The following is a 12,806-nucleotide window of genomic DNA, read 5'->3' on the forward strand; positions in this document are numbered from 1 at the left end:
CTGCCGCCACTGGCCCAGATATCGTGACAGTCCCCCCCCCCCCCCCCACTGTCGGATCAGAAACTTGCCAAATTTCCTTACCCCAACCACCCTTGGGGTAAGACCACCTCCCCGTTTTCCCTTTGGTGTCTGGAGGTGGCTGCCGTGTCCTTCTTGGGAAGGATGGTTTCTTATAGGTTTTCCTATCCGGAAGGATTTTATTCTTGTCCCCGGCTTGCTCGAGGATTTTATCCAGGACAGGACCAAGTATGTACTTTACCTGGAAAGGAATTGCGCAGAGCTTGTTCTTCGAAGTCACATCTGCCAACCATGATTTTAGCCATAGTGTTCGCCTTGCAGTATTGCTCAGGACTGCGGTTTTCGCTCCATATCTGACCGATTCCATTGATGCGTCCGCTAGGAATTCTGTAGCCATCTTTAGAAGGGGAAGGCAGCTAGCTAACTCTTCTCTGGGAGCCCATTTCTTTATTGAAATCTCCATCCGATTCAGCCACAGGACACATCTTCTGGCGCAAATGCCAGCTGCTTTTTGATCGAGACTGAGTCTCTTTTCCGGCTCCTGCCATTCATCCGAAATAACTTGCTGCAGGGTCTGGTTTATTGGGAGGATAGTTTTCCCCCTTGACCGGAGCCCCCCGAATATCTCATCCTGGATGGTTCTGGGCAGACAGTCCTCTTCACCTTGCATGGTCTCCCTTACTGCTTTGAAGCGAGATGTTCCATATCGACTGAAGAGAAATATTTCTTCTCATCCTCCCCTTCTGACAAGGGTTCCAGGGACTCATCTGAGATGGAACTCAGCGACTCGGCTGGCCTTGACCTTTTGGAGGGTCTTGACGGACCAGGCTGCAGATGGGGAAGGGACACAATAGAAGCTTGTAGTTCCTCCCTTAGCATACCCCTAATATCCGCTTTAAAAGCCATCCTTTCTTCTGCTAGAATTTTTCTGCATACATTCTTCGCATAGAGATTTTTTTATAGTAATCATCCAATTTCTTATTGCAGATAATGCATTTTCTAGCTCGTTTCCTAGGGTCAGTTTTGCTCTTCAGACCTTCCTACCAATGCAAAGAATGGTGGTGGTGGGGGGCGGGGACAAAAAAGGGAAAATATATGCATTCAAATCAACCACAGTGACAATTTGGATATTCCTTTTTGGCATATAGCCGCTCACGGTTTGCAGGGGGTCTGCCTCTCCTTCCTGTGCTAAGCTGTCATGTGCTGACATGCTGGAGCAGTGGCAGTATTTGCAGGATAACCTCCAGCAGGAGTAGAGCCTGATAGAGGCAACGTTTTGAATTTGGCGCCATTTCCGGGATTTCCGGGTAGCCACGCCCCCCATGTCGTGCGTGTGATGTAACTGTGCTGTCCCGGGTAAAGTCATCTCTACACGCCTCCTGGCGCTGGGAGGAACCGCCACTGCTCACCGCTGCCAGGAGGAACTATCAGAGACACAGGCAGCACCAGCGGCGCGTCTCAAACTAACCCATGCACTGATATCTGCGCTATAAGGCAACTGACTGTTCCATGGCGGCGCAGGCTGGGGATTCTGGGATTTGAGCGGTATGCAGACCTGGCCTCCTCCCTCCAGGGGATCTTCAGCACAGCGTGCCCTTAGTGAGTAACCGCCAGAGCTTCCATCTAAATTTGACATCCATCTTGGACATAATATGTAGGTCTTAGCCTTGTTTCTTTGTAACCCAGCACACCAAGCGTATGCATTTTTGGAACAGAGGTTACATATTCTTTAATCCCGTGATTCATACTGATGCTATACCTCTAACAAATCCTCTTTTTCAACTAGTGTTTGCTAAAAGGTCCTCCAGACAAACTATGCTGGTTGCCTTAAACAAAGTTACTACATTGAGAAGACTTGATATCGTGTTTGGAGAACTGCTTGATAGTTAGAGTGTGAGCCTGCTCTAGCACCATTTTCCACATGCCGTGGACGGTCATTGGATTAACAAGGTTATTTTAAATGCAACTTCATAGGTTTTGGCACCACTGAAGACTACTTAATGCTTACTGAATTACAAACATCACACTTTGCATCTAGGGTATCCAAGTAGCCATTGACCAATTACTTTGAATCCATGGAATTCTGAAGCCCTCCTAGCCGAACCTGTCAGTTTGGTAAAGATTTTTTAGCTACTATACCTAAAAAAGGAGGAGCGAAGAAAAACAAAAACAAAAGAATGCTTGCAAATAGTTTATTGACACACAAGAATTTGGTCCCAAAACACAAAATGACGTATTGAGACTTAATGAAAAGAAAAAGAAATACAAAGACAGTGCATAATTTAAGCCCATACAGCTTCAAAAGCCTCCACAAAGTGGTTACCCTTTATTTCAGTTACAAACTAAACATTTAATACTTTATTTGGAAGAATACATCAGCCTCAAATTCTTTGATAGAGTTTAAAAAAATTAAATACTAGACGTTGTCCATCTTTGGTAGAATGAATGCTACCATCTGTACTGAAGATCATTTTTTTGTCCCTAGGGAGATGGTCATGTAAAGAATTCTTGGGGGAGAAACTAAAATCCATAGCAATTATCAGAAGTACAATAACCTCTATGCTGCAAGGAGCTTTCCGATCACTCTGGGGGTTTACAGTGTAGTTCTACAAAGTGTTTCAGGTGACTTGTAGTTACGTGCTAGGAAACTAACAGACAATAACCCACTACACTTGAAAACATTGTCTTCTGTCCACCTTATGAAAATAATAATCCATGCGTAAGGTTACACTGAATGGTTATATACAACCTGAAGATTTAAAAGCAGCCTTTAAAAAAAAGAAAAAAAAAAAAGACAACTTTATTCTGGACTTCATATCTGAACCCACCACCCATGACTAGAGGAACTGCCTTTGGCAAGGACTCAAGCTTAGAAGTGCAGAAAACAAAATGGTAATACACATACACACAATTCTTATACCTACACAGTAGCTACAACTTTCAGTTGGAAGTGGCCACAATTAAAAGATTCTTGTGCAAAATCTAGAAGGTAAAACAACTTAGCCATTACGTAAAAGTACTTTAATTTAGATGGCTATAGACCCTTCCTTCTCTTTTCAAGCATATTGCAAAGAACCCAACCCAAAACAAGGGTAGAACCTATAGTAGAAGGTTCTACAAAAGGAACCATCTCTCACCTGGCAAATACAACCCATTGTAAAAGCCAGGTTAGCCTAGAAGGAAGCGGAGGCCTTCTGACACTATGCAGTCCAACAAAGTCCACTGGCTTTACTGAAAGTGTGGCCTTTCTCAAAAGCCATCCAGCAAGCTCTTCTAAATTCACAAAAAGGTTTCCAAAACCCAATCAATATGGATAAAAACAACATCTACAGACTGTTAAAAAGACAAATATGCCATTCCATTAAACCATCACTGTCCTCCATCTGCAAAGTCTTTAAAAAAAATTTAAGCCAAATCAAGGTTCACCAAGAAAACCTTGACAATTCCACTTGTAGGCAAACTTTCTGTTTCAGTGGAAATGGCAACATCTACCGAAGTTGACTATGCTACATTGGCAATTGCTCCTTCACCCATGATTTATGCATCTGATGCATAGTAATATATAAAGAAATCAGAAACCTATTTGTGCAAAACTTTACATCCTTCAAGACATTGTCAATGTAACATTCCTCTCAGTCAATGCAAAACTAAAGGCACATCTGACTTTTAGAAACTCATCTGTGGATCACGCAGGAAATAAAGGCAAGCTGGGTCATATGGCTGGACATGGGAGTTCTTCAGTGCAAGACATAGGAGAGAAGGGGGGGGGAGAAAAAAAAAGTCAATATTTCACATTGTATATCTACTTCTGCAGTTTTCCAAAAGATTTGTGCAGTTCTCACAAGTCACCTGAAACAGTCCTTGAAGTTAATGAATAGAATAATGTAGAAAAGTTAACATTTCCTGCATGAGCAGTCAACACTACACCCTTGAGTTATTATTTTGTTCTTTCATGGCCAATAGAGGAAGAAAGGGTAAGCCAATGGGCAAGATTGTCTTCACAAAGAACATGGAAGGTGGAGCCTTGAAGTCGTAAAGGTTTAAAAACTGTATGTGACATTGAGCTGATTGACCATGACTTAATACTGTTCAAAGAAACTGGTGTAAACAGACTACTATACAAAGTCACACTAAAGATGTAGGATTATAAGGATCATGAGGACTTGATGAAATAAAAGTGAATTTGTTTTCCACAGAACGTTTTCCATCGTTTTATATAATGAAACCTATACGAGGTCTCAAAATCATACCGTCAATGTTCAAAAATAAAAAGCTTTTGAAGCACATTATTATAAGGATAGGACCAATAGTTCTGTGGTTTAGGGCTCACAGCTTGGTGAAGATTACAGAAGAGCTGGAACCCTGTGTGTCTTAGTGCAGACATGAAGAAAGCAAAAGGTTTTTGAATCACAATGTTGTTACAGGTGCAAATGAGAAATTTGCAGCTAGTTTGACTCGGTTTCTACTCTGTTTCTTGACTGGGCTTTCCAGTATTTCCTTTGAAACTTTGTACTCTGTTTGGTCAGGAACAGAGTGCTCGGCAGTCTTTTTGGCGCAGTTAGAAGGTGCAGTCTCGTACGATGGCGAGTGGTTAGAATGTGTGTTCTGAGATTCCTCATCCACCAAGCCTAGGAGGAAAACATTAAGATACAGTAAGTTGGTTTTATACACAACTGCTCCCCATCAACCAGATATGCAGAAGGCTGAACTGGCAGTAAGAAAAAAAGAAAAAAAAGTCAGTACAAGCAGGTTTCTGGAGATGCTACTTCATTTTCTTGCAATTGTAGGCCATTGAAGTGTTGAGCGAACTGCTTGGAATCACTTATTAGCAATCAATGTGGAAATCCTGGTTATCTGTTATCCAAGTCACAATTATAGGCAAACCATTTAAAGCAATAACACAGTTGAACCGTTTTTCATGTCTTATTGAGCATATTCAGTAAACAAACAGTGCAGGGAGAAACAATCAGTAAGCCTGTATGTCAATGAATGAGAACCATATCTCCATGCAAACAACTTTCAGAAGACGTACTATAGAGATTCCTGAAGCGGGAAAAGGCTACAAAAGCATTGCTTTAGATATGGGTGTATAGGACTTCATGGTTAGATAGACTGAAACATGGCTATTTATCATACAACGGCTTCATGATCTTCTCTTGAAGAATAAGAGAAACATGGCTAGTTCAGGTTTGTTGCGACTCTCCTTGGGCGTGTTTAAGGATTGCCCACAAGAAAGGAATGACAAGGTCAAGCATCACCACCAAAACCTCCACCAAACTGTGAAGCTTGATGGAGTGAGCCTCAAGGCCTGGAAACTTTGTGATCATTGAGGGAACAATGAATTCTGAGATGCATCAAAACATTTTGAAGGAGTTTAAGGGCAGCAGTCCATGACCTCAAGCTAAAGGGATGACCCAAACCAAACAAGTAAATTATCTAAAGAATGGTGGAAAGATGCGTTTTGGTTTGGCCAACATTTAAGCCTATTGAGATGCTTTGGCATGATGTGAAGAGGGCTGTGCATGCAAGGCATCCCAGAAATACCAATGGACATTCACAGGGAGGAATGATACAAAATACCATCTCAATGTCATGCAAATCACATTTGCAGATATACAGGAAATGTTTAGGGGAGGCAATAGCTGCTTAAAGGGGGTCTACAGATTAAATTCAAGGGTCCCCTTTCTCTTTGACCTGTGCATGTTTACTCAGCGTGCTTAATAACAAAGACATGAACAGTACAACGGTCTGCCTATAAATTACAACCTGACCACATTTGATTAGTAATCAATCCAGGTAATTCCAAAGGGTTCACTTTTTCTTGAGTTGTTACAAAATATATCACTGTAGAGCCGGGAAAGTGCAGGTCTACCACTATCTAGATAAGCTAGATGTATTAGTTTGCTGTGAAGTCATCTGTTTACTACTTAACTACAGCACACCCTTTAAAAAGATCTTCTGTCATTAGATTACAGCACCATAAACAGTTTTAGGGTTCAATAAGGTAAGGGGACAGGATTTCTGGGGAGCTGCTTTTCAAACTCACTGGGTCCCCTAATCCAGCGCTGTGCCCCAAAGAAATCAGAGCGCGTGCACCCAGAGAGACTCCCTTTGGAAGGCTATGTGTACAAGCTCTTTAACTGAGCTCTATGAGAGAGCGTCATACAGAGCTGTCCAAAAACAGTTACGCTGTGTGCACACATATTGACTTCTAGGGGACACAACACTGAAATAGGTGACCCAGTGACTAGAAAAAGCAGCTGCTCCAGAACCCCCGTCTCCTCACCTTTAAGCCCTCTAACAGTTTTCGAAGCTCAAAGTTGATAAGAGCCCCTTTAGTAGTGTAGTCCAGTCCCTCAACCTTTTTTAATGGCCTCTCCTTAGGTTAGGCCACCAAGTGTTGATTGTCAGGGGTCTGCAACTTGAAATTCCTGTCAATCAGCTAACTGAAAGGGCAACGGTGCTCCGGTGAGTGCTGCTGTCTCTTCTCAGGTATGTGAAAAATCACTGAAAAATGGCCACACTTACTGATATAAGGTTAGAAGGGCAGGTACAAACAAGTTCTTAGCAACATGCAGAGGGGAAAAGGCCATATGGGGGGGGGGGGGGGAGGGGGGGGAGCCAAAAAGTGCATCATGGCCTAAGCAGCTAAGCAGCTTGGTGCCATTCACATGAATAGAACTGAGCTGCAATACTAGACACAGAAGCTGTACTGCGCTGTGCCTGATAAGAACGGAAAGGTGAATGAGTGCCAGTTCAATCAGCTGATCGGTGAGAATTCCTAATTGGATGACCCCTAATGATAAACTATCCTGAAGCTAGGTCACCAATACTGTAGTCCCAGAAAACTCCTTTATCACCACTGGATTTTCATCAGTCATCAGATATACACTCTGAAGGCCGATCAGCTCCCAGAACCTGAAGCAAGTTTCTCTTCTGCTGCAGTCTTGCAGGAGTACTTCAGGACACAGAAGCTGAGAGAAATCAATGGAAAGAGCTAAATCCAGAGAGCTACATGCAAGCTGGAGAGATTCCATGCCATCCTAGTTGCTCCCAGTGTCCAAAGGCACTCATAAATTTTAAACAGGAACTGTATCGTAAAGAGACTGCCCCTCATGTGTCTCTCACACGAGCGTATGGTCACTACGTATTACACAGTACCAATCTCCTATAATGGGGCGTATAACACCCACTCCAAGATAGTGTATGGGGATTATCAGCATGCAGCGAGTATGCATGTCATTGTGTACTTACTGCGTGCATGAAAGATATGCAGCAGTTTACGCTTGTCTGAAAGCAACCTTAAGGGCAGCTTCTTAGTGGTGCTTACAGAATGTGACAGATTCAATTTACAGTAATGTGCTTGTATGACAAGTTCAGGTATGTGCTGTTTCTATTAACCCAGCTCCCCGTTTCCTTGCAGTCACCAGTAGAAGTTGGCGCTCCTAGAGAACAGTGGGGGTACACATGCACTGCCTGAAATATTAAACTGACCGAGCGTAGGCTTCCATAGGTGACCGCGTGGGAAAGGAGAGATGGTAAAGTATTAAGCACATCCCCAGACTCCTCACATTTGCAATCTTACCAAATAAGTGTTCTTCAAATTGTATGAGGTCTCCAGACTTCTGAACAACAGGATCAGGGTGCAACTGTGGAGAAGGCAGGCATGAAGGAACGGGGCCGCACAAGAGATCGACAGGTGAAGTGAGGCACAGCAGTTCTTTTTCTGTCTGATGGCAAACTGAAATACACAGCAGTGTTCGTTTAGCTTTAAGTTTATTACCAGTTATTTCTTATGGATTTGTCGTCTAACTTGGCTTACCCTTCATGTTATTCTTCAGCACTACAATTCTTTTATGTCCGTGTCCCTTAATCCAAACCACCTAGAAGTCAACGATCACAGGATTAATATTTAAATACTCCTGGACACAATTATTTCATCAGCCCTAGGGCCTACTTTAGGCACAGTCTAGCAAGTCTGCATGCATTTCGCATGGTGATCCAAGTTCAGCAAACAGAACTACATAAAGAGTCTGGGTCTTATTTTTATGCCGAGAGGATTGCTAGACGCGACAGGCTGAAAAGCCGGACAAGAGTCTTATCTTCAGGTGAAGTGCTGTCAAAGGCCTTATGAGACCCCCAAAACTATGTACCCACTTATTGGCTTCTATATTGGTATAAAGTGTCTGACATGATGTTCGGACAGTGCCAGGCAAATCTCAGAAATGCAGAGTTGGGCTTACTGGGGAAAGAGCCTGAAACTGATCAATTAAGGGTTCCAAGCAGTGGACCCCTGCATATCAGCTATTGATGACCTATACTTTTTACTTGCTCAATGGTAATGGCACGCAAGCCATCCATGTTGCCATGGTGAATGTGAGAAAAGGGTTGGGATGAACCAGATTGCTATTAGGGTTTCATCCACTTGCAATCCAGCAGGTGTTAAATAAACTTAGACAGCGATTGGAATAGGACAGTGACTAAATAAAAGATAAAAAAAAAATACACAGGTCAGAATGGATCCAAGTTAATTTTTTTTTCACCTTGCTTGTGTAGATGTGCACTGGCTCTCTATTGCTACTGAATTCTGATGTGTTAGAATGCAAGATGTAGCCCGGCCCCATTAGTACACCTACTTTCATTGCATTGGTGCAATGTAATTAGTTCTATTTAAAACAGGAATGTTCCACAGTAAATCATACTATGATTAAGAACCCAACTTTATACAGTTCAAAAACAAACAAGCTTAACTCTTTAGGCCTCATGCCCATGGCTGTGACGGACTCCACCAGCGGAATATCGCAGCGGAGTCCGCCACAGCGCCCCCAAAACCCCCGTACTCACTACTCCAGATCCACTGTACGTGGCCTGCCGGGCAGGAGCGCATGCGCCGTACAGCATGTGACGTGCCGGATGACGGCCGTCAGGGGATACATTCACATGATACTTCTGCTGCGCTACAGGGAAGTATAGCGTGAAGGCCGGCTTCCATTGATTACAATGGAAGCTGGCCGCGCGTATTCCCGTGGCAAATAGAGCATCTTAATAGTTAGGCTGCCTTCACACTGGCGTGAAAATCGTGCAACATTTGTGCGAGACACACAAATATGAAACCCATTCTTTTGATTGGGTTCATACATATTAGCGATGTTTTCCTTATCTGCAGCGCGATGCTATGCAGAAACAAAACTGCAGTATGTCCTATCTAGCTGCGAGATCACAGCTAGCAGCCCCATTGTTTTCAATGAGGCTGGCAGCAGCGCTGGCTCCATTGAAAGTAATAGGAGAACTCTGCGATCCTCTGCCGTGGCTGTGACAGGGGAATCCCTTCATCCCTGCAGTTCACATGGAAACGTTTTGCATTCATGGGGCTTTCACATGGATGGCGAGGGCAATATTGAGCAGTGATTCACAGCCAAATATCACTCGTTGCTAGTGTGAAGGAGCCCTTAAAAGGTTGGCTGTTTAAAGAGTACCCTGTTGTCAGACAGCTGAGCTCCCAATACAGCGTCGTTAATTAGGTGCATGCATTAAAATATGGATTGTTAATGACCACTGTAAAACAGTATTAGTGGTTACAAGCGGGTTAACTTTCTAGTAGGTCTCCTGTAAGACTAATACTGCTCCCCAAGATCATTTCTGTCCCTTATGCAGTGCTCACCTGTGGAACTGCTCCCAATAGCTCCTCCAGGCTGTTGTAGCCATAATAGTTAGGTTGCAGCACTTCCCCAACATATTTGCTATATGCAGTTGGGAATTCATGTAGGAAGATCTGTTGGTAGTGGTAAGTATGCAGCAAGGAACGTACATTCTTCGCAAACAAATAAAGGGATGTCAGCTGCAGGCAGTCTTCATTCATCTCATTTGTATGCACCTGTCAGAGGAACAGACCGCTGATGAAAAAAGGGCACAAATACAGAGACCCTACCCAAAAAGCAAAAAAAAAATTTTTTTAAATAAGATTTAGACCACAACAATGTCCCCACACCTAAGACATTTGTCACTTCAGAGAACGTCAAAGCACGTAATCGCGTACAATTAAGACTTTTTAAAAGTATCTCAATACGTAATATCTGGCAAAAAACAAATACATAAAAGTGTGAACAGGCGCCAAATGACTCCAAAGCACAACATACCTCAACCAAGTAGGGAAGGCTCTTTAATAGTTCAGACAAGGACACAAATCCATATTCACATGGATTAAGAGGAACTCCATGGACACTTTCGTATATCTGCTGCAGCTGGTTAACGGTGAGTAGTGACAACTCATCCCATGACATGAGGGGAATTAAGAGCTGCGCAGTTAATGCACGTAGAGACTTTCTGTTGATCAGTTGGATCTGCTTCTTCGAGGCCTTGTCTACAACCTGAAAGAAAAGCAATTCCCTTATACTACAGCACGGTTCTTCGAGGACATTGCCACTTAGACTAGAAATTAAAATAAGATGTGAAGCTTTAAGTGCCATAAAACAAACACTAAGTCCACTAGCACATGGCTAGAGTGGATCTGTAACCACGCCAGCACCAGTCTATAAAGCCATGTATAATGTAGCACCACCGTGATAGTACCAACCTCCCAGTGTCTAAAGCCATGAATGCAGAATGGGTGTTGCATGATTTGAAAGGTTTACCTTTACCTTAACAACATGGCTTAGTTTCTGCATCAATGCTGGTACAGAGCTGACATCATAGTCGTGGAGCCTCAGGCTGTAGCCAAACGTCTTGCTATATTCAGTAAGCAAGTCAGGCATCATTAAGGAGGAGTCTTTCTGGGAGCGTAGAAGTTTTACAAGCTGGGAAGCTAAAGCTTTAATACGCTCCATTTCTGTCAGGGTCAAAACTTTTTCCTCACCACATTCTAAAACCTACAAAAATGAGCAATGCAGAGATTTCAGACCTGTAAGCGGGCAGCATAGAGTTTGCCGTATGCAGCTTATGTGACCCCATTCACATCCTCAAGTATTCTATTAACTGTACTTTTGGGATATGAAATTGCATTTTTTTTCTAATCCAGCAAGGGCCTATATAAACCTGTGAATGTCCTCAAAGTCTGAAATAAGAATGTCAGCATGTCTTACTTTAGTCATCTAGGACGGCTTGACATTTTACATTCTATACATGCAGTGTGACTCACGATTGGACGCATTTTGTTACTCACCTGTAAGACATCTGGTACAGCTTCAAAGAGGTCTATCAGTTTGGTAAACCCGTAATATGTAAGTTTACACTGTCTGCCGAAATGGTGGTGATAGGACGGAATAAACTTATTAAATGACATTCTGAAGTGTGGCTGGTGACGCAACAAGTCTACCACTTCCTTTGAAAACTGCTTTGTCCTTTCGATCTCTTCTGGTGTACGTTCTAAAAGCAAACAGATTTCTAATTATTGCTGACGTATAGAAGATAAGACGCATCAGGGTAATTGAAATTCTCTACAGTTACACTGCAGCCCCTCCTAGGTAACGGACAATGAAAGCCATCTTTCCTCACTGTAGCCCTTAGGCCTCATGTCCACGGGGAAAATCAGGCCCGCTACGGATTCTCCATAGAGAATCCGTAGCGGGTCCCTCCTGCCCCGCGGACATGAGCGCTGAAAATAAGAATAAAAACTTACCTCTCGCCCGCTCCGGATCTTCTCTCCGCCGCGGCCGGATCTTCTTTCTTCGGCTCGGCGGATGCGCAGGGCATGTCGGTTGCGTGCCCCGCGCATGCGCCGGCCCGAGGAAAAAAGATCCGGCCGCGACGGAGAGAAGATGAAGCCGCGGCGAAGGGAAGTTCCGGAGCAGGTGAGTAAATTCCGATTTTGGTCTCCCGCGGATCCGGACAGCTTCCATAGGCTTCAATAGAAGCCCGCGGGAGACCCGCACGAAAATGGAGCATGCTCCAGATTTTATCATGCTCTTTTTTTTTTTTTTTTTTAAATCACTTATTGACCATCCGCGGGTATTTATCTACCCGCGGGTGGTCAATGCATCCCTATGGGATGCGGATCCACAGGCAGAAGAGTTAAAATCCGTTGCAGATTTTAATTCTTCTTTTGCCCGTGGACATGAGGCCTTAGGGTGTACTTACAACATGGCAAGTGTTCCATTTATCAGAAACATGCTATTTTTGAGACAAATACATGGATTTCTGCAAGCCTCATTCAGATGAAACCATTGCAGAGATTTCTTATTCAAGTCTGCCATGTGTGAATATACTTAAATTTGGTTTAACGTTTCTAAGAAACACCTTAAAGGGGTTGTCCCGCGCCGAAACGGTTTTTTTTTTCCAACAGCCCCCCCCCCTTCGGCGCGAGACAACCCCGATGCAGGGGTTAAACAAGAACACCGGACAGCGCTTACCTGAATCCCCGCGCTCCGGTGACTTCTTACTTACCTGCTGAAGATGGCCGCCGGGATCATCTCTCTCGGTGGACCGCAGGGCTTCTGTGCGGTCCATTGCCGATTCCAGCCTCCTGATTGGCTGGAATCGGCACGTGACGGGGCGGAGCTACACGGAGTCGCTCTCCGGCACGAACGGCCCCATTGAGAAAAGACCCGGACTGCGCAAGCGCGTCTAATCTGGCGATTAGACGCTGAAAATTAGACGGCTCCATGGAAACGAGGACGCTAGCAACGAAACAGGTAAGTGAATAACTTCTGATAACTTCTGTATGGCTCAGAATTAATGCACAATGTACATTACAAAGTACATTAATATGGCCATACAGAAGTGTATAGACCCACTTGCTTTCGCGGGACAACCCCTTTAAGTTGTCCTGCTATGGTCTAATGGTGAAAGAAGTT

General features: G+C 43.7%; 1 protein-coding gene across 5 annotated transcripts in view; it reads right to left on the reverse strand.

Moving 5' to 3' along the window:
* Nucleotides 1-2,196: 2,196 nt before the first annotated feature.
* The window catches only part of MARF1 (meiosis regulator and mRNA stability factor 1), a 53,134-nt gene continuing 42,524 nt past the window's right edge, over nt 2,197-12,806 (reverse strand). For 4 of the 5 annotated variants that reach the window (XM_066576223.1, XM_066576224.1, XM_066576225.1 and 1 more), the window contains exons 20-25: nt 11,177-11,379; nt 10,155-10,385; nt 9,680-9,892; nt 7,841-7,901; nt 7,604-7,759; nt 2,197-4,646 (exon numbers count right to left, since the gene is read on the reverse strand). In XM_066576223.1, the coding sequence (XP_066432320.1) occupies nt 4,426-4,646; nt 7,604-7,759; nt 7,841-7,901; nt 9,680-9,892; nt 10,155-10,385; nt 11,177-11,379 (1,085 nt within the window). In that variant the 3' untranslated portion in view covers nt 2,197-4,425. The other variant, XM_066576226.1, reaches the window with a different exon arrangement.

The sequence above is a fragment of the Eleutherodactylus coqui genome, chromosome 8, assembly GCF_035609145.1.
Source record: "Eleutherodactylus coqui strain aEleCoq1 chromosome 8, aEleCoq1.hap1, whole genome shotgun sequence".
NCBI lineage: Eukaryota > Metazoa > Chordata > Amphibia > Anura > Eleutherodactylidae > Eleutherodactylus > Eleutherodactylus coqui.